This window comes from Acanthopagrus latus, chromosome 12 (assembly GCF_904848185.1).
Source record: "Acanthopagrus latus isolate v.2019 chromosome 12, fAcaLat1.1, whole genome shotgun sequence".
NCBI classification, from domain to species: Eukaryota; Metazoa; Chordata; class Actinopteri; order Spariformes; family Sparidae; genus Acanthopagrus; species Acanthopagrus latus.
The window spans coordinates 13056340-13077412 of NC_051050.1; the positions used below are offsets into that span (position 1 = coordinate 13056340).

Here is a 21073-nt window from a genome sequence, read left to right on the forward strand (position 1 = left end):
AGAGACTTTATACAGAAATTCAGAGAGAAGAAGAAGAAGCCCTTAACTACCTGGAGCATCCTAATCTCCTCCTGTGCCTCCTTGTACAGCTCCTCAATCTGTGCCTTCTCCGCTCCACTCTGTCTTTCCTCCTCCATCCTCCCCAGTGCCTCCTCCAGCTGTCTGATTCGTTGAGCTGCTTTCTCTTGCTCAGAGCGTCTCTGGATCTCCTGTTTCTCCATCGTCTCACCATCTCCCATTCCCACTTGTGCTCTCAGTTCCTCCACCTCCTCCACAGCCTGGTGGTATCTCTCCTGAGTGTCTGTCAGCTTCGCCTGAAGCTCCGCAAGAGTCTCCATCAACTCTTCCTCTCTTCCTTTCTCCCTCACACTTTCATACTCCTCTCTTTCTCTGCGCTCAGGTTTCAGCTGAGCCTGAAGCGAGCGGTTTTCCTTCCTGGTTTCTAGAAGTTTCGTTTGAACGCTTTCAAGTGCCTGTCTCAACAGTCTGATCTCCTCTTTGCTCCCTCCTTTTCCTCCTTCACTCTGCTCTTCTTCCCGGAACACACCACCAGATCCATCTTCCCTTCCCACTTGTGGCACAGACTCAAACTCGTCCTGAGTGGAGTGGAAGGAGGAGTTCGAGGCCATGCTGTTTGGACGGCTGGTCTCCTTCAGGTCCTCGCTTCCTTGGCGGGATGGAAGTTTCTATGAGGAGAAGGTGCAGGGTGAGAGAGAGGAATCCAGAGCCATCTGTAGCCAAGGTTGGTCGTTACATGACACCAAAAATACTCTCTCTCTCTCTCTCTCTCTCATATTGCATATAAAACAGGGAGAGGGAGGGCAATCTGAACACAGCTTCATTTGGTTTCAATTTTTTAATTCATTCATTCATGATGATTAAGCAATTATCAGAAAATGTCATTTAGCAGCAACAATGTTCTTGTTATTTCTTATATGAAAGTAAAGAGAATAGCTTTGAATTTTTGACTGTTGGTCGACAAAAACAAAACTTTGGTATTTAAATTTTTCTGCTATTTTCTGTTATCGTGTAAACAATTTAATGAGAAAATTATCCTTAGCTGCAGCACGACACATTTTCAATTTATACTTATAGATTATACATTACACACTTTGATTTTAATGGCATTGTGAAAAAATGTGGTCTTTTCCTTCCGAAGTCATCCATATCCATATGACCAGATGTAGATCTGAAGTATTATTTTAAGACAAACTTAAGAAAATGTTAAACTAAATTTTAATTTCTGTGCTGGTATTTATAATATTTGTGTTATCTTTAATCTTTGTAGAATGTAGAATAGGAAAAAAGGGTCCTCTGTGAATTGAGGTCTGTTTGACTTTGTTTATTTATTGCTTCATGGTTGAAGTTACGAGCTTGAATGAATGGGTTACATACCTTGAGTTTGCCTGCAAGTTGCTGGTTCTCCAAAGTAAGAGCAGTAATCTTAGCTTGCAGAGCAGAAACCAGAGCTGCAGAAGCTGTAAAACTGTGCTCGACCTGTCAACACACACACACATACATTCACATTCACACAAGCACAGCAATGTTAGGGACCACTCGCTAACTACTGAAAAACAAAACAAGTCGTGACAAGTCTAAAACTCAGGTTAGACCTCCTTCAAGAATGCCCAAGGTGAAAAGGTTCAGCTATACACAGCTGGATGTTGTCAGAATGCAGGATTAAACTTAGAGAAGCAGCACTGATATATGATTTTAACAACTCAAAAGACTTTTGGTTAAGTCGTTCTACATGTAGGAAAAAGTTAAAAATGAATCAAAAGTCAGGATAGCCACCACGTTTCTAAATTCTTGTCACAGAAAGAGTAAAAACATCTCAGTTAGAATAGTCAGATGATTAATTTAAAATGTTTACACACCAATAACTATATTCAGAATATCACTTGTATGCTTCACTGTGTTTTGAAACTCTACTTTTCAAAGTATTGACTTCCTCTGTTCTAGTCACATCTGTTTTCAAATCTGCGCATATGTAATCACAACACATCATTTTAGCATTGCTCAGTCATTAATCACCTTTGTATCCGCTTCGGTTAAAGTCACCGTCTGCTCCACCGTCTGCTTCAGGTCTTCGATTGTCTCCAGCAACATGTTTCTCTCCTCATGGAGCTTCTCAACCTCCACTCTCAGTGCTGTGCCTCCAACTTCGTCCTCCTTTGAAATGAGAAAGGGGAGGAGTGGTGGGAGGGGAGTAGAGAAGAAGATGGACAAAGAGACAAAGGAAAGTAAAACGCGAGAGACAGAAGAGAAAGTAGAAGGTAAGATTTTAGCTCACTGGATGCGACTGTATGATAAATCCAAATTAATTTATACAAATGTCTGCTGATGCATTTCTCATGTGATGTTGTTTTCTAATCATCCCCCATTTCTTTCATTTTTACATTACTTGTATTGCTTTTATGTGATTTTGACTTTTGTATAACTTATTTGTTCAACTTTATTCATATTGACACTGTGTTGTGCCTTTTTTTTTTAACATTAACTTTAGACTACGCATCTATGTGTTTGACCTGATTTTTAAGCATTATTAGCAGTAATATTCTCCTCCTGAGTTTCCAACTTTGACTTTGTCAAAGCACTTTATAATCTCAGAAAACTCATTTATTTTTATACTGCATGATTTGTGTTAATACAAGAAATGTCTGTATTTATCAAAATCTGTATTTTTTGTATTTCCCTTTGTCCCTGCAGCAAAAAAAAAAAAAGTCTAAAGGCAAGGTGTTGACCAAACATTTCCTGTGGAATGAAGAAAAAGTATGGAATTAAGTATTCAAGTTGTTTTACCTTGTAGCTGAAGCTTCTGGGAGCGTCACTCTTGTTAGATGCAGGTGTCCCTGCAGAGGTAACAACTGAAGGAGAGGAGGGTCCAGAGCTCTGAAGAAGGATTGAGTTACTTTTAGTGTTCCTCCAAATGCTCGTCAAACAAATATGTTGATGTTTACAACTTCTTAGTGGCCTGTTACATCTACTGAGTAACAAATTGAGTTACTACTACCCAAAATGTTCGTATTATGCACTTTATTTTATTTTAACTCTGGTAGACAACATATGTAATACATAAATCAAATGAAGTGCACAAGTGAAAGAATCTGAACACTCTGTCTCATACTTTGATCTAACAGATAATATTAAAATAGACTAGACACATACAGGTCTGACGATTCCCTTTGTGAACATACTGCCAACGTGCATTAATATAAAGAGTGGCATACTGATACAAGCAGACAGACACACGGAGAGACATGCATTTACCTGCAGTGGGCTAATAGGAGGTGGAGGTGCTTTTCGTTTTTTGGGAGTTGTGATCCGTTCATCACTTAGCTTAGCTACTTGATCATGCTGAGGAGCCAGCAAAAAAGACAGAGAAGAAAGGAAACGGGAAGAGAGAAAAAAGAAAGGTGGGATTCAGTGCTGGTTAGTAAAAGGAGAGATAATCAATGAGTGCTATGGTAAGACTGAAGTTGTATCTTCCAAAAACAGCAACTAAAGGATTTTTCACAAGCTTAGAATTTTGAAATTGCCAAAAAACTGATAGTAAATTATACTAATTTTAGCTCTTGAATCACATTCTAGTACTACGACTTCACAGTGATGAATAGTTGATTTGTTGTTATATTTGGGAGTTTTAGTAATCTGGAGTCCATGTTTATGAGGATCTTTAAAGAAAAAGTGACTGGGATCTTACCTGAGGACTTCTAGGAGACTTTGCGTCTGTTAAAAGGAGACAGGAAGAACATACAATCTTCAAGAGGTAGTAATTACAGCTTTTTGAAAACATATTTAACGTTTTTCTACAGCAGTACAGTTTACATGAAACAGAAAAGAGGTAATACTAACGGATATACTCCTCTAGATGGCAGTGTTGACTTTGCATTAATATCAAAGAAATACTAATCTCATTCTCCAGGCAACTTCTTGAAGTGTCTATGTGTGCATTGCTTATTGATTATGTTGTAAGGACAAAGATCTAAAAATTCTAACATTATCAGGACTTTATTCCCATCTGGGGTTAGTCTGAGGGTAGTCAAAAAGGTTGCCTGCACAAGGTCAACCATTAAAAAGGAGAAAACTTTTTAGAGTGGTATGGGAAAATAAACCAAGTAAATGCAGCTTCCTTAAGTCACGGATCAAGTATGTGTGTGAATAAGGTAGGAATAGGCTCATAAAATTTAACGTCTAGATGATGCCTCATTGTGTCCTTCCTGCATTCTCTGTGTGCATAACTCTCACCTGAGATCTGTTGTCTGTTCAGGGCAGCAACAAGAGCAGTTTTGACCTCAGAGTTGCCTAAGAGCTTAATGTAGTGTGTCACATCGTGGCCTTGTGAATCCACAGCCAACAGATCTGCTCCTCGCTGAACCAAGACCTCAACGACAGGAACGGCGTTGGACTCGCTGGCAAAAATCAAGGCTGTCCTGCAAGACAGAATCAAAAACAACGGCCATCATTTTTCCCCCCTCTACTGAGCACTTTTATTTATTGGTGGAAACATATGGTAAGCTATTTCCATTTCCCACAAACCAATGGAAACTATTAAATGTACAAATATTGATCACCAAAGAAACATCCAACCATCACTGAAGAGCATGCGTGTCTTAAACCTGTCATCACGACTTTTACACATTATGTCTGAATTGTGTATGTGGGGACTGTGTTTGTACCTGCCACTGTTGTCTGAAGCATTGATTTCAGCACCGCAGTCCAGCAAAGTGCTGCACACCTCAGCATGAGAGTTTTTGGCTGACAGCAGCAAAGGCGTGAGCCCATCCTTTGGGATACACAGACATAATACACATTAGATATGCCTGAAACCATCCTATGGAGGGAAGAGTACACACACATGCATGTGACAGGAGTACGTGGGCCAAGACATGAAGTATGCCGAGTGTCTGTGTGGTGAGAGAAATCTCAGATTCATGTGAAAAAGGAGTGAATGTCTCCTAAATGAATTTCCCAGCAAATAAACAGAAAGGCCAAACGTTGTTCTACTTATAGAGCAGTGCAGCTTTTGGGAAAATCCCCCAAATGATATATTTACAGTTCTAAATGAATGGGCTGGCTCAGCAGGGTTTATTACCCTGAGTTAGGCGACTGAGGCAGCATTTCATGCAACATAGACATCCCACAAATTTTCACAAGGATTGACAGATCCTAACCCCAAGCATGACATTTAACCTAACCTTAACTATCTATGACCTAAGTCTAGCATAAACATTTGACTGGCTGGGCTTGTGGAGGGCGGAATACAGCCTGGAAGAAGCAGCTGGCTACTCCCCTGGACAAAGGATAAGGAACCACCTTAAAATAGGTGATTGGCGAAAAAGTGCGCGCCCATCAAGTTGTCGTGTCCATCACAGCTGATCTGAGCTGAAGCCGACAAACACTGTGACTACTGCAGAGACGTTTGACCCGAGAATGAATGCAGATTGTACCCTTTTCCACTGAAGACAAAAGCCAGATGTTAGTGGGTGTTTTGTCTGGTGAGAAAGAGGTATTATATTGTTAAATGTGGAAAAAATAAAAATCCAAAGTCAGGTCCAACTGGAAAAAAGCTAAAGAATGTCAAGAAACAGTTAAGTGTGTCAGCATAGTTCTGTGTTTTATATTACAAGACTGCTGCTTTGACACGCCACAGAAAACAAAACTATGTTGTGGGCTCCTCTGAGCTCTGCTGAAGACTTTAACAGCCCTGTCTCTGCTCTGCTCAGTCTGTGTTTCTATTGAACCCTTTATTCTCTGGAATCTAAAAGGCAGAAACAGTTTTTTTTCCTCAGAGTAATAAATTCAGTGTCTGTGTGATTGAATGTGAGGGCACAGGTGTATAAAATGCTCGCTTGTCTACAGTCATTGTTCACAACCAGTGGCCAACTTGTCACCTTCAAGCCAGAACACATTTGGCCAAGCAGCAACCATCGCAGCAAAGTGTGAGAACTGGAGAGGCCTGTCAATCGAGGCAAGGGCACACAAACATGCCCTTCTTTAAAGTTTAATACACTCCTAATGGGACAATAATGATCACAGCTGCCACCCAAACATGCTGTTACTTCGTCAAACATGGCACAGCTTCTGTATTTACTGTGGTGTGAAAGGACTGAAGTTGGATGGCAGTGAATTTGCAAACCACACAGTTGTGACCTGATTAAAACCGGATCATAATTTCTTACTCTCAGTTGTGGTGGCTGTATCTTGATAAAGACACAGATACTGTTGATACAGATCTGCGCCATATGATAGACTTGTTTGGAAAGGGCATTTTTTCATGTCACCACCACTTACTCATGAAAAATTATACGTGATGTCTGTCAAAGTGGTGGTTGTGCCCCAACAAGTGCGCTACCTCCATAACTGAAGAGCAGAGAGTAGAGGGACAACATGAATCAGTGCTTCTCAACCTTTTTAGAATTCATGTAAAAGGAAGCTTTATCTGTGCACACTCATCACATGTTTCATATGCAAATGAGTTGTGAACTGTTGAAACAAATGCATTTATCACTCAACATGCTACTTCTGGTGCATGGACGTCCAGTGGACCAGCCTAGACCTGACTCCTACTGGTTTAACTCTTACCATATTGCCTCGAATACGCATGCATTCTGTTATACATACTTGTTTCGGCAAGTCTACAAATATTCCACAAACCACAAACACGAATATGAACACCACCAATCCCACAGAGCTAAACTTTTACTAACATGTGCTAAGCTAAGATGACCTTGCTCAGGCAGATTTATAAATATTCTTTAAAGAAACTGAAAAGTGTACTTCTTTCCAACTAAGAACATAAGGAAGCTTTTATGCAATGCATTACCACAGCCTCTGAGCAGAATTTTAAACTCTCTGAGTTTACATTTACTTGATTTTCTGTAAACAGTCTTTGTTCTATGACCTGGCAGATGTTCCTCCATTTCTTCCTCTATCTTTCTCTGTGTTTTTATTCAAGTCAAACAAAGATCAGGTATAGATATTTGTTACACAGCCACGATGTACGCCTGAAGCCAACAAGCTGGCATGTTCTGCTCAGCCCACAAACAGCAACATGTTCCAGATGACTCTGCGGTGTATACGTCCACTTACTGCAGACAGAGCTGCTCAAATCTCACACACACATTTGCGGATGATTATGGCTTTGTCGTCTCACACGTAAGAAACCTTAAATGTCCAAGTATGGAGAAAACAAAATTTTGAGTGGAATGAGTCATTTTTTTAACAATCTGGATCGACTGGTGAGAAATACTTGAAGACTCCATGTAAATGTCACAGAAAAAAACACCCGCCAACTCTGGTTGGGTTTGCTCCAAATGTAAGGATTACAGACACCCTATACTTTAGCTTTAAAATCCTCAAAGCAGTGGTACAAAGTGGTAGCATGAACCAGTTTCTAAAGCCACAACATACAACTTGTCACAGGCTTAAACAAGCATGAGTCGGCAGTAACGTTTAATGCACAATAACATAACGTCTTTACATGTAGGCCAAGAGACCGCTGTGTGAGAGTGTTTATCTCCAAGAGGGCAACTGTGGCATGACCATAAAAAGGGAAATAAAGGGGCAACACATTCTTCCATTTCTTTCCTCACACACACCAGTATCATGCTCATACACCCCAGTTGGGTAAAAACCACAGGCATGGAGCATCGCTGCAATGGAGACCACATGTCTGCGGCTTGAGAGCATAGTTCCCACAGTAAACTGACCCCTCTACCTCACACACATTCACACACTCACACATGCACACATACAGAGACTAATATGAATCAATCTTTAAACAGAGAAGGACAAACAAGAGGAAATGTCAGTTAATGAGGATCCTTCATATTGTGGATAAGAGCTGTGAGAGACAGCTCTAGTTAATTTATGTTTTTAAAGCCCATATATGGATGCAAACAAAACTATAATTAAGCAAACACGATTTTTAAGCAAGTAACTACCAACACAGAAACTACAGACAAGTAAATCTTTAAGCCAATCCAAAGCGTTCAAACAGTGGTTAACCTTCCTTGAACAAATTCCTCTCCGGAAAGTGATATGAATGAGAAGGGAATGAAGAATTTCTGCGGTCTTCATTCTGTTTCAGAGGCCTTCTGCTATCCTGCCAGGAAAATAAGTCTGGGAGAGAAAGAGTGGAAGTAATAATGAAAGTACATACTGCATCTTTCATGTTGATGGGACTTTTGAGTTCACACAGCAGCTGGACAGCCTGGATGTTCCCACCGGCAGCTGAGGAGAAAAAAAAACGTCAGTCAGACAATGAAAAGAAGAACACAGGTGTTCAAAGAGAGCTCTGAGGTCTAGCCTTGGCTTGAATTAGGCAGGAAATGTCTCCCTCTCTTCCAAACGAAATTAATCGAAGAATAACATGAGTTGAACATGACTAGACTGCCTTGCTAGAGGTAGCTGTGAAGCTGTTTGACGCTAGAAAATATTGCCCTAACTTTAAAAGTGCAGGACTGATTAAAACGTAGAATAATTTACGTTGACAGTGTTGTCAAGAAACATCTGCAATGAAGCTAATATTGAAAGTATCTTAAAAAGAGATCCGTCACAATCAGTGTGAGGCATCAGCAGTGTGTAAAAAAAACAACATAATCTTTACAGACAGAAACTGTCAGCCTCAAGAAAAATTATTAATTCTGAGAATCTTCTCATGTCTGAATGAAAACAGCATTATGGGAACGACTGATTGAAACAAAATGATCTGAAAGCCAGCTTAATCACTTAATTCCAAATGCGGTAGATGAAATCATCCAAATAAAATTAGAGTTTAAACTTAATCTCACAAGATTCTTTCCCACGTTCTTGTCGAAGCAGACTAATCTCCAATAAAAGCACTTTTGTTTAATTAACTCTCAGGACACTTAGACACTTACCAGCGTGATGAAGAGCAGTCTTTCCTGAGCTGTCTGTAGCATCGATCGGTAATTTATTCTGGAGGAGGAGCAGAAACATATTGGGCATGAAAATCAATGCTATACACATGAATTACAAATAATTATGAAAGGAGAGCTCTATTGTAAATACTTTTGTGTCAATAGTCTTCAACATGCAATACATTTAATTGCTGAAAATTATAACATTTGGTCACCACTCTAATAACCTGCTGTATCTACTGATAAATCAGTAAATTCTTATTCTTATTCTTCCCTAGGGACAATTTTGCGATTCATCAGTGATAATATTAGTGAAGTTTATTTTCTGTTATTTTATTCGGAGCAATCTATCACTGTCTTTCACTGTAATATCACCATCACATCGTAGTTTGGGGCAAAAAGGTGCTCAGATTTTAAACTTTGCTTTGTGTACAACTAGACTTTTATGGATATTTGACCAGGCAGGTGTGTATTGAGATGCTGCAGAATGTCTCGGGATAGTTACAAAGCATGAAGAAGGTGTGTGTATGTGTGTGTTTGTGCCTCCTCCTGCTGAGAGCTGCTGATCTGCTTACACATACAAACATGATCAGCAGACTAAGAAAATGATGCAGTGACAGTGCAGGTTTCAGACATTTAAGAGGAAGAGTGAAAGAAGAGTTCTGTCCCTGTTCAAGTAATGTGTCCAAGAGAAAGTCCAGCTGGGTGACTGGATGCTCTGCCATTAAAACATTCTGACTTCCATGTTTCTTGCACTTTTTTTTTTTTTTGTCACTCATCGTTTATCACTCATCGTGGTTGTACATTATTGTGTACAGAATTTATGGCTTGATTGATAGCACTTTGTTGTTGCATTATTGGTAACTGGTAAAGGAGTTTATTCATCTTACCTGAATGAGCTTCTTGCAGCACTCAGTGTGATTGTTTTTGGCAGCCAGGTGTAACGGATTGTAACCTGATCATAAGACAAGAAATGTGTTAGTCAGGTTAATTAGGCCAAAGAATTTGGTAAGAAATTGGATTAACTAAAAAAAGAACCCAAGCAGAAGAAAGTAGCAGTAGGAAGCATGTGAATTCTTTAGAATTATAAGTATAAAGTCCAGTTAATCAAGTAAGACCACAACTTCAGACTTCCTCTTTACAGAAGAAGAGGGGGGGAAAATCACATTTATGCAGAAATACACAAGATTTGAAACAATTCTCACATTTCCTATCACTTCTTACTATAATTGCAGTACATACCTGCAGCATCAGTGATTGACAAGTCAGCTCCGTGGGCCAGGATGACAGACAGACAGTCTGTCTGACCTCGTGCAGCTGCCACATGAAGACTGATTACACAAACCCAAAGCACAGAACAAATTAGAAACACAGTTAGCTATAACAGCTAAACAGAGATGTTTATGAGACTCTTAAACCACTCCACTCTTTAAGCTCTCAGTGCAGTCTGTCACTCTGCCCTTGGAACTATAACTTTAGAACACAACACTGTTTATAATATGAGAGTTAGCGCTGCATTTTATTTATTTACAAGGCACTTTTTTGGCAAGCTACCTGAGTATCTTACATGCCTTTTCAGGTGAAGTCAACATATTAACAGTGAGCTAGGGAAAATTTGGCTTTTAAATATGATGCTCCGGAAAAATGGAAACATTTGCAGACACATGCAAAATGAAATGGATTTCATTTAGATAAGAAACCACGGCAGCAACTGACGATTTCATTTTCACCAGTTATAATCTGTCAACTATTTTCTTGATTAAATGATTTGATGCCTGGTCAATGAAGTGTAAAATGGAAGAAAAATCAATCAGTGGTTCCCACATATTTTGGACTGTCCACAACCCAAATATATTAATATTACTGTAATAGAGGAGTAAATAAACCAGAAATTATTCACACTGCAGAAGCTGGGATGAGAGAATTTGACCTTTTCCCTAAAAAAAAAAAAAAAAAATACTCAAACCAATGTATCATTTATGGAAATAGTTGCTGATTAATACAATACTTGACTATTAATAAATGTATCACTGCAGCCCTAACCTAACAGTTCAACAAAGATGAAGCTTCAGTTGGTAGTCAGTTAGCTTAGCTTAGCATACACCTTGGAAACCCTGGGATAAAACTGGCCTGACTGTGTCCGAATTCAACAAAACTGCTACCAAAACCTCTAACGATCTTGTTTTTTAAGCTGTCTTGGCCAGATGCAGTGACTCTACTTGAGTCACCACACCCACATCGCAAGAAATATTATAGCACATCACATAAAACCACAACATTAAGTTAATACATTGTCTGTTTGTGTGTATGTGTGCAGAGGGCAATCAATACAACCACTTTCCAGCTCAGTGAGCAGAGTGAAAAAAACACTACACATGCCAAGCTTTCCCTTGATGTGTGTGTGTGTGCGTGAAGGGTACACACTCACACACTCTTACACACTCACAACTATGCCCACATGCCTTTCAATCAGGTTTTATCACCATAGAGATACTGTAGACTCCTCCTTTGTGCGCCCTGAAAAGACTGGAGCACTCAGATCTCAAACCACCACATTCACTGTGATTTGCAAAGGCTGTGGGTATGCATCTGTATGTGTGCGTCTGTGCTCCAGTGGCACACAGAGAAAAAGGTCAAGGATGTGAACTATTGGCGAAACAAAAAGCCTGTGTGTTTGTTTCGGCATGTGAGAATCTGTGCATTCGTCTCTCCATGCATTTGTCCCTATGTTTTGATGTTCCTGGCACTGCGTGAGCTGCTTAACACATTGAGGTCAGTGGGTGTTGTGTTTCAGAGAAAGAAAGAGGTCAAATATTAACAGTGAGCCTCTGTGTTATCAGCAATCTCAATCAGTGAGGCAACAAGCTCCCCTACCGCTGCAGAAATGAACTGGCCCTCAAACACTGAATGTCAGGGAGGCTGAGTGAATGGTCGAAAAATGTCAGCATTTGAGGAAGTCAGAAAAACAGTCATATTTTTAGATTGGCCATTCATTTTTAACACTGTGCTGTGGAGCATGAAAGTGGTTGCATAAGCCCAAGAATCTGAGTGCACGCTGGAGAGAAAACACAAAAATCACCAAGACAGGATCATGTTTACCTGAAAGTGAATACATCCACTTTTGCTTTACCACAATCAAACCATTTGGTATCACACTGTTGTTAAAGTGTAAGCTTAGTCCTAAATAGCACCTGAATATAGGCACCTTGTTTTCCTAAACCAGGCAGCAAACTGGAGATTTGCATATGTAATTCTACTCGGTCTGTATCCTTGTCAGTGTAGCAGATCCAAATTAGTTTGTCTTTCTTTTTTGATTGACACTAATACAGAGGCAACTTCAGACTATTGTCTCTTACAATAAATTACCCAGCAGGAGTATTTTTCATTTATTTTGCAGCAGGCACGTTGAGATTCTGTCTCCATGAAGAGCCTGGGTCCTATTGGGATGCTTACACTGACATAAATCAACATGGAGAGCAAACAAGTGCTTAAAAACAAAAATCCCTTGATTACTAAATCTGTGCAAGAGACATCTTTTTTCTTTTAACATATATAACATTAAGAATGCTTACGCTGATTTGCCCTCACTGTCGAGCTTTACAGCGCTGGCACCTTTCTTGGCAAGAAGCGATGCCACCTTCTCCGCCTCGCCATGTTCCACTGCAGCAAGCAAGCGCTCGTCATTTTTGTTCCACTCATTGACCTTTAGGGAAAAAGAGCAAAGAGAAGGGGTAAATAAGAGATGGTGTAAGAGAAAGGGCTATTAAAATGAATTAATAGGGAACTAGAGGGTGGAGGATAATAAGATGTAAATCTCTTTGAGATATTAGTTTTGTTATCATTGTGATGAATCTATCCATGGTCTTGATTCTAAGAAGGATCCTAATCTCTAATAATAATGTGTACATTCCAAAGAATGACATACATTATTACACATCGACACTAACATTAGCAAATCTTACTCTGCAGCCAAAAAGACTGGGATGCCCTGATTGTGAGTAATGTTTCTCAGAACGAGACAATGCTTTCTTGGCTCTGCTATGGCCCACACAAAACGCTGGTGTCTATATGTGTGAACACACGCAGATGCACACACATACAGACACACACAGTATCCAGCACGGGCATGCACACTTACACACACTTACACAAACCAAATGGCCCCACATTTGCATCACTGACAGGCTGTTCAGATAGAGAGAAGTCAGCTATTGGGAAGCTTCGAGCATGAGCTCATACAGAGACAGTGTTGCTACACTGGAGTCTGAAAAGCACAGTACAGCACAGCAAGCTTTAAAATCTGTACACTTGAGCATGTACTTCTGGAAACCACATCTACAAATACTGTACATGTTCTCACAAACTAAAATAAAACACAAAATCACAAAATATCATACTAAAAAAGAAGAAGCCTGGCCATAAACATACAGTATAGGCACAAATTTGAAGGAAACCATATTTATAAAAGTAAGATAACAGAATGTGTAGAGAGAGCGGACTGAACTTGTGCGCACCAAACAAGCTGGCAGCATGACTTGATCACTCAGCTCTCCTGTTCATATTAGGCTGCAGCCGGTATTAGATTTGACCTGATAGCCTACTGACCTACACGTGATACCTGGGTGAACTCTCCGACTCCATTAATACTTGCAGTGGCAAACTGTACCCTATTTTGGGGAGAGCAATATGCCAACATGGTGATACACGGTGTCAATAGCCTCTGTGGCAAACACCCAGATGCAATTACTGCAATACATTTTGCACAGCTGGTGGAAAAATGTAAGGCTATAAAAAATCCCCTCTGTCACTCAAGAGCTTGGATGACCACTGAGCTCTGCAGCCCGCAAAGTCATTAATGAAAAAAACTAAATTGTTAGTCTTTTGAAAAACTAAAAATGAGATGACTAAGGGTGGGGAAACATTCTTGGTATTCAGGCAAGGAGCTCTGGGCAACTCTTGTAAAAGAATACCCACACACACTCCTTGTGATCCTGGCTTCAAAGCACTGAAGCAAGTGGTGAGATACTATTTAGGAGGCGGTGTAAGACGAGAAAGTTCTCCACCAGACTGGAAATAACAAATAGAAAGACACTCAGCCCAGCGCTGACAGAGACACGAGAAAGAGATATATGAATCTACCAGGTGCACTACCAAATCCTTGATTGCACACTTCAAGTCTCCCCATAAATATCCAAGAGTAGTTTAGAGTTACAGCAAAAAAGAAGCAGGATCAGGGAAAACCTTCCTCAATAACACATACACAGTGGACAGAATGTTATCACAGAAGACTGATAAACATGATAGGATCCAAGAGTTGGGAGAAAAAAAGTTTTAATAGATTGACTGCACAATTCCTACACAATCATTGTGTATTCTAGTAATATGGCTAGCATTTGCTCTTCACTAATTACTGGCATGTTCATCAGTATCTCCCAGACACCTCTACTGTGTCGACCTCAGTGATTCTGTATGCACAGTGAATGTGCTGTAAAATCTGTGAATGTTTTTCTCAATTTGCTTTGTTTTTGTCCTTTACGCAACATTTCTGTTTGTCACAGTGATGTTGTTGGTTTGTTCGTTTGCTTTTTATCTGTATTTGTGTTTCCTTAAAAAGTACCTTGTGGAGTTTTTGACCACTAGTAGTAGTACTAAGCAATGCGTTAACCATCCAGTCACAGTTTTGTATGCATCATATACGCGCACAAAGATGCACACACTGTACATGTCTGAACGTGCAGACAAGGCGACACACATTCATGTCGCCATTTTCAGGCACTAATGGGCAGTTGGTGGCGGTAATGTGAAACAAAGCAAAGTAACACACTAACACAGATAAGGAAGAACAAGACTGTAAGGTAGCAAACATGGGTGTAAACATTGCATGATTTTAAATATTGAAAGATCAGCCACTGTACCTTTATCCGTACAAAAAAAGGACCCACAAAATTATGCGTTTGCCATGTGGATTGAGTTTTACATTTTCTGCACCGGCAGACCACCTCCTCTGACATGTTCAGCATCTCTAAAAACATCAAAACACATTATAACACTTTCATGAAATAAAACCCTGAGGAGCTATTTCACACAGCAAATGCCATGTCATCTATAAACAGATTTGACTGTAAGACGAGATGAATCAGCACCTGGGTGGTTTACCACCTCTGCTAAATAATTTCTTGGGGTCTGGAGCAGAACATTCGCAGAGGTACTGTGGGGATTGAGGGGTAAGCAAAAGTGGAACAGAGAGGTCAGAGAGTGCACGTCTGTCCATCACTATGATTAGTGTGCAGTGAAACATGACACAGCAGAAGATAGCTGCTGCTATAAAACACATATTCCATATGGTACAGGGGTAAGGACTCCTTGTTTTCACAGAGGTCGACTGGTCTCATGATTTTCATAGAGACAGTCATGTGTTGTTCAGTCAGCATGCAGGGCAGTGAGGCAACCAAACACTAAAAATAGGTACACTCCAGAGATACAGTACAGGAGCCAAACAGAAAAAAGATGAATATACATAATTGAGGCATGACTGAAGAAAATGGAAAGAAGTGTGTATGTACATATGAACAAAGACTATGTTTCTGTTGACCGAGTTTAACCAAAATCTTCAAAGGGAATGTAAAAGGAACCTGGAGATGGGTTTGTGTATATATACACCACAACACACAGTAATCCTCTTATCATGTTTTGTGTACATCAGGAAGGGTGGGACTTGCTGCTGTAATTGAGTGCTTTTGTGACCCGGAAATAGCAGCAAAACAAACCCAGTCCTGTACATGACGGACTGAAGAACAGGCGCAGTCACGTCTTGTAGATTGTGATTTGTCCTTTAGAGTGCCTTAATTAATGAAAGATGAAAAAATAAAAACAACAAATTCACTTGATGTTGTATAAAATTCTTCACTGTGAATTGATGTTTTGGACATTAGCACAAACACTGAATTGAGCTTATCAAAATAGATAAGTTAGTTAAGATAGTTGAAAATATTCGTACATCTGACCCTGAGCTCTACTCTATACATGTGAAGAGCTGTTATCAATGGCCACTTCTTGCCTGATCAAACCAGGCTCTTTAAGTTTTTTAAATAATTGAATCGTGCACTCTTTCTTATTGAAGGTTGAAAGGCTATTATAAATGTATGCATTTCTGTCTGAGTAACTGAATTTGCTTTTCTGAGAGACGGATTCCTGTCCTGCTGGAAAACATCTCAGTTTCTGAATTGACTTGCATGTCACATATCATAAAGACTGACATCGAGAAGACAAAATATTGGTGCCATGCCTCGAATGTATTTATCTAAACTAGGAAAGTTTTCTGTGACGATGTCTAACATTTAAATGCACCATTCACTGAGAGTACAACCAAAGTTTATCTTTAAGATGTACCCACCCTGGATTTACATAAAAACCCAGAGTCAGAGCAAAGTTGCCATGAAATATGGTTAACCACACAAACCTGTCCAACCTAAGAGGGCAGTAAGAGGAGGAACATAGCAATTAGAAACTTAGAGTGCGGCTATATAGATGGAAAACCAGAAACAAGGTATAAGTGAGTGCAGCACTTGGACTAAGGTCCAGGGATTTGGGTACTGTGTACTTTGTTGGTTCAGAGCTTTGCACCATCATTAAAAACACTACCAAGCAGTTGTCAGAAGCAGTTCTCTGAGTACTCGCTTCAGTTAAGATTTCTCCATGCTGGCCTTGGTTGTCATTTGCTTTAAATCAAGACACTGCAGAACATCTAGGGCAAAGAAACGAGCAGGAAGACCTTTCACACTGTGTTTATAACAAAAGTTACACTCTGAAAGTTATCAAAAGCTTTTACCAAAGGTCTATCCTTTTCTGAACCTTCGCTGTGTTTACGGAGAAGAGTCAACACTCCCTTTCCCTTTCAAATAGAAATATGCATTGTTATTGTTTACTACCATGCTGTTTATTCTTACCTAAAGGGGGTTAGATGACAGACAAAGCAATCTCACAACATCTGTACAACCCTGTGTACTTTCTTGTAGTTTCATATTGAGCAGGAATTTGCCTTGCACACTGAAGCGTCACAGTGGTCACGCTCGACTGCAGCCAGGGACAAAAGCAGATACATTTATCAAGGACAGGAAATAATTGTCATTTTCATTGTAGATTCATCTGCTGGTTACTTTTTGTTAATAGATCAATTAGTCGTTTGGTATTTAAAACAAAAATTGTGAAAGATGCTCATCATTATTTCTTGATGAAATTAGTCTTTTGTCCCGCCCCCCCAAAAAAACAAACAAACAGCAAAGTTATTCAAATAACTATAATGTAAGCCTAAAAAAAGACATTCAAATTAGGGTGGATGAATTTTTTTGTCAAACCAAATAGTTTCATTCCTTATATGACTGTGACACATCTCTATTCGACACGTATACAGCTGACACTTCCAGTGAGTTCTCAGCTCACGGTCTCATTAGCAAGAACTGCATGTGGGAGAGAAACTGGAATGGACTCAGAACCCCTACCAGGAGTCATAGAAAAAATTACAGGGGAAATACTGATGTACTGTATCGCATGATCCTGCCTAATGCTTCAGTGATTTTAATAGGCTAAACAAAAAGTGAAGGGCCGACACGACAGGGCAGCATGACACCGATGGCGTTAGAATACATTGTAATGGACAGCTTTAAGTGGAGCGGAATGCACTGCTCCAGTTTCAGCCTCATACACAACTAGTGTCATCTCAGGAAGGTTGATGAAATAATCATGCGCTGGCAGAGGTGGTGCAAAATCAGCGCATGACTCGCTCCAACATGAAGGGATTAAACAAAGTGTATTTAAAAGAGTTCTAGTTGGAAACTAAATATGTTGTTACCCTGGAGAAAAGATTTTGTGTGTGTGCAGTGGGAAAACTGGTGTTGAGACCAGAAGCTGATTTCATAAACATGCTTTAAAAAAAATCATATTCAGGAGATAATGTTGCCAAACAATAATGCACAGCTGGCCCTTGCTGCTGGCATGTGAACTATCCCTTAAGTCCTCATTAGAGCTGAATCGATTAGTAGACAAAAAATTAATTAGCAACTATTGTGATAATCAATTAATCATTACTTTTTCAGCTTTAATTAAAACAATAATCAGTTGCTGCCCTTCATGATGTGTAACATGGACACAACACAACAAGAACATGTCAAATTTTATACAAGCACACATTAATAAACAGCTAAACCAGTGCACAACACATGAACTGTAATTACTTACAGACAACAACTGCTTGTATTGAACACTGTAGGATTAGCCTACATTGGCTTGTACTGGACAGCATGGGTTTGGCCCAAATTGGTTTGAACCAGCAATAAGTCATGGGCCACTAATCCTAAGATTATAAACCACTGTGGTTCTGTGTGTGCCACCAGGAGGTGAAAAGGATCTCACTTCCTCTCTTGCTTCCAGTTTCCCTGACCGTGGCCAGCTGCCCTCTCCTGCTCTATCCGTCTGCCTGCCTCTCTTTCAGGTTCTTGTGCTGCGATAAGTTTGTTTACAGTGGGATCAGGGTGTGGACAGTAGTGTTTGTTCCCTCTCTGTCTTTAGCCTGACACTCATTAAGACACACAAAGAGTGGGCTGATAACACTGAGTGTTTCCTGTTTGTCCAGGCCTGAGGCTGGCTGCAAAGACAAGGGCAAGAGAGCAAGGAGCAACCGAGGTAAAGGGGTACGGAAAAAAGAAAGCAGTTCATTAACTTAAACATGCTGTAAACATGCTGTGTAACCTCCCTCTTTGTCTCCCCCTCTCCTAATTTGTCTCACGCGTGTTCTTTCTCTCTATAAGACTTTGTGAAGTAGTTAAAATAATTTATGAAACCACAACTTTAAACATCCACTCATTACTACAGTTTTAGAATGAAGTGCGGAGAAAGCATGCTCATCAAGTGCGTGTTTGTATGTTGTAAACCCAATATTTTTTGGGTAACCATTTCTGCTCGCAGTGTGCTTCTCAGAACTTCCTCAGTTCTCTGGAGTGAAAATAAACTAAGACTGGGAAACAGTAACACCTACCTCACGTTCTGTATGTTTGTACAGTTCAGCCATCGACTTAGAGTAAATGGAGTTTAACAGAAAAACATTTACTTTAGAAAGCCCTTAGTATTTACCTCCAAAATAGACCTAATAACATTTCTGTTGATCTACAGATTAGGTGTTTGTTCTTCTTGGAGTTTCTTGGTTGTCCTGTTTGCCATCACTACGTTATAAATCACTATATCTTTTTGTTGGAATTTGAGGGCTCTACTGTTTATTTCAATGCAGATGCTATAACTGATACAAAGTGGTAAAACATTATGAAACAACATAAAACTATGTAAAGCTTGACCTGATACTCAAAGAACCCACGAGGCCTTTTGGATTGTTTTTGCCAATGATGTACATTTGTGAACTTGGTGAACTCTGGTGACGTTGAAAAAGGAAACGCATGTCAAGAGAATCCTTTCCCAGGAAATCTAAAGATTAAGAAAACGTTATGAAAGGCAAAAGCAGGTCTATGGCTTATCCACAGTAAAGTTAATAGAAAACCAGGAATTACTTTTCCAGATGTCTTGTGATGGATTACAGTGTTTTTTGAGGGAAATTTGACCTGACGGTGGCACTGCAATCACTGGTAATTATATTCCGGGGATGAAAAGAATCCTGAACATATTTCATGGGGATCTGGCCAGTAATTGTCAGGAAATCTTGCTCTGGACTGACAGACTGACAAAGCAGTTAGGTATTGTTATTAATTGTGCAAGAAGAATGAAAATGTTTGACATACAGAGGAAATAGAAGGGAAAAGAAAAAGTGACTTACTAGATGGCTCACACATTGAAAGGAAATGTAACAGGCTGGGTCAGGTTATGTCAAGTCGAAAGAGAAAAACTAACCAAAGTGGCACATGATTATTACAGTGAAAAAACAGGAAAAATACAGAGAGATGGCTGAACAGATCATGGGCACACAACAACATATGTTGTCTAAGGGATTACATTTAGAGATGAGAGATAAAGCTACAAAAATGTAAGAAGAAAAGTAGGTTAGATGGGAGGTAACACACACACACACACACACACACACACACACACGACTAGACTGACTCCAGAGGGGAATAACCTTTATACAGGTTACAAGAATATTCTTTGTATGAGTGTTTGAGAGACAGTGGAGGGCAGTGCAGAAAGGAAGTAAAGGAAAGAATGTATGTGTGAACAATGTACAGAACAGAAAGGGAAGAGACAGTGAAAGGGAGCAGAGACTGACACATCGACAATACCTCTGCCCTTTGATCAGTAGTGGCTGTTAACTTCAGACCCCTTATCTGAAACAAAGCAGATGCTCAAATGTCCTCAAACAATACATCCTTTCTCTCAGGCCACAGCTGAAACCGCTTACTGCCCTTTGTGCTACAAATACACATCAACATGCGCACACACACACACACACACACACACACACACACACACACACACACACACACACACACACACACACACACACACACTGCAGTGGTTTACTAGACTCTGAGACTCAAACCCAGAATAAGAGAGTTAGTAGACAGAACTGTTAAACAAAGACCAGATGTTTGTTCTCATAGTGAGAGATGCTGCCTTGTATTTCAAAATACCGCCTCATCTGGACTGCATGTTTAGACAGTACATTTTAGATAATTCATTTGTAAATGAACTGCGATGATGTATCATGAGAACATTTTCTTCACAACGTGCTTGAGATAATTTACCTTACTTGACACTGAACACACTGCGATGTCCACATTGCGATGCTGATGCTGAAACAATACATTATGCAGCCCTAGTTGGTACGGTCAATATATTGGCCATATGTGAACTAACGAACAGAATCAATGCAGCAGAACCAGATATGTGTCTTATTCATTACACACTTTCTTGTCAAGACACCTACATTACCGTCAGTGCAACTTTACAAACAACAGTTGGAGAATGGGGTGTGTTATGCTAGTAGCGGTTAATGTAGCTATGAGTTGTAAGACTCAAGAAGCATTAGGATCAGGCTTCAGAGCTCTGGTAAACTTTGGCCATTTTGACTCCAATAAGCTCCCTCTGGAGTGCAAAAGGCAGCAACTTTTTTCACACAGGTAGTAGTACTACCCAAGAACTATAAACACACTTTGATGTATAAAAATTGGTGGCGGCCCCCTTTACAGACA

The 21073-nt window shown here is 39.9% G+C and overlaps 1 protein-coding gene and 1 long non-coding RNA gene across 6 annotated transcripts in view; one reads left to right on the top strand and one right to left on the bottom strand.

Annotated features, from left to right (window-relative positions):
* Positions 1-21073, bottom strand: part of rai14 (retinoic acid induced 14) — a 37016-nt gene that overhangs the window by 4116 nt on the left and 11827 nt on the right. For 4 of the 5 annotated variants that reach the window (XR_005078140.1, XM_037117234.1, XM_037117235.1 and 1 more), the window contains exons 3-15: positions 12458-12588; positions 10128-10216; positions 9776-9840; positions 8886-8943; positions 8165-8235; positions 4680-4786; positions 4249-4433; positions 3704-3729; positions 3271-3357; positions 2803-2892; positions 2035-2172; positions 1396-1497; positions 51-686 (exon numbers count right to left, since the gene is read on the bottom strand). Coding sequence is in view for 4 of the 5 variants with exons in the window: in XM_037117234.1 (XP_036973129.1) it covers positions 51-686; positions 1396-1497; positions 2035-2172; positions 2803-2892; positions 3271-3357; positions 3704-3729; positions 4249-4433; positions 4680-4786; positions 8165-8235; positions 8886-8943; positions 9776-9840; positions 10128-10216; positions 12458-12588 (1785 nt within the window). In the remaining variant the exon portion in view is untranslated. The remainder of the gene's footprint in view (positions 1-50; positions 687-1395; positions 1498-2034; positions 2173-2802; positions 2893-3270; positions 3358-3703; positions 3730-4248; positions 4434-4679; positions 4787-8164; positions 8236-8885; positions 8944-9775; positions 9841-10127; positions 10217-12457; positions 12589-21073) is intronic. The other variant, XM_037117237.1, reaches the window with a different exon arrangement.
* On the top strand, positions 605-2847 carry LOC119029971. Its single transcript, XR_005078142.1, has 3 exons — positions 605-742; positions 2086-2276; positions 2710-2847. It is a non-coding gene; the product is annotated as an uncharacterized LOC119029971 (long non-coding RNA).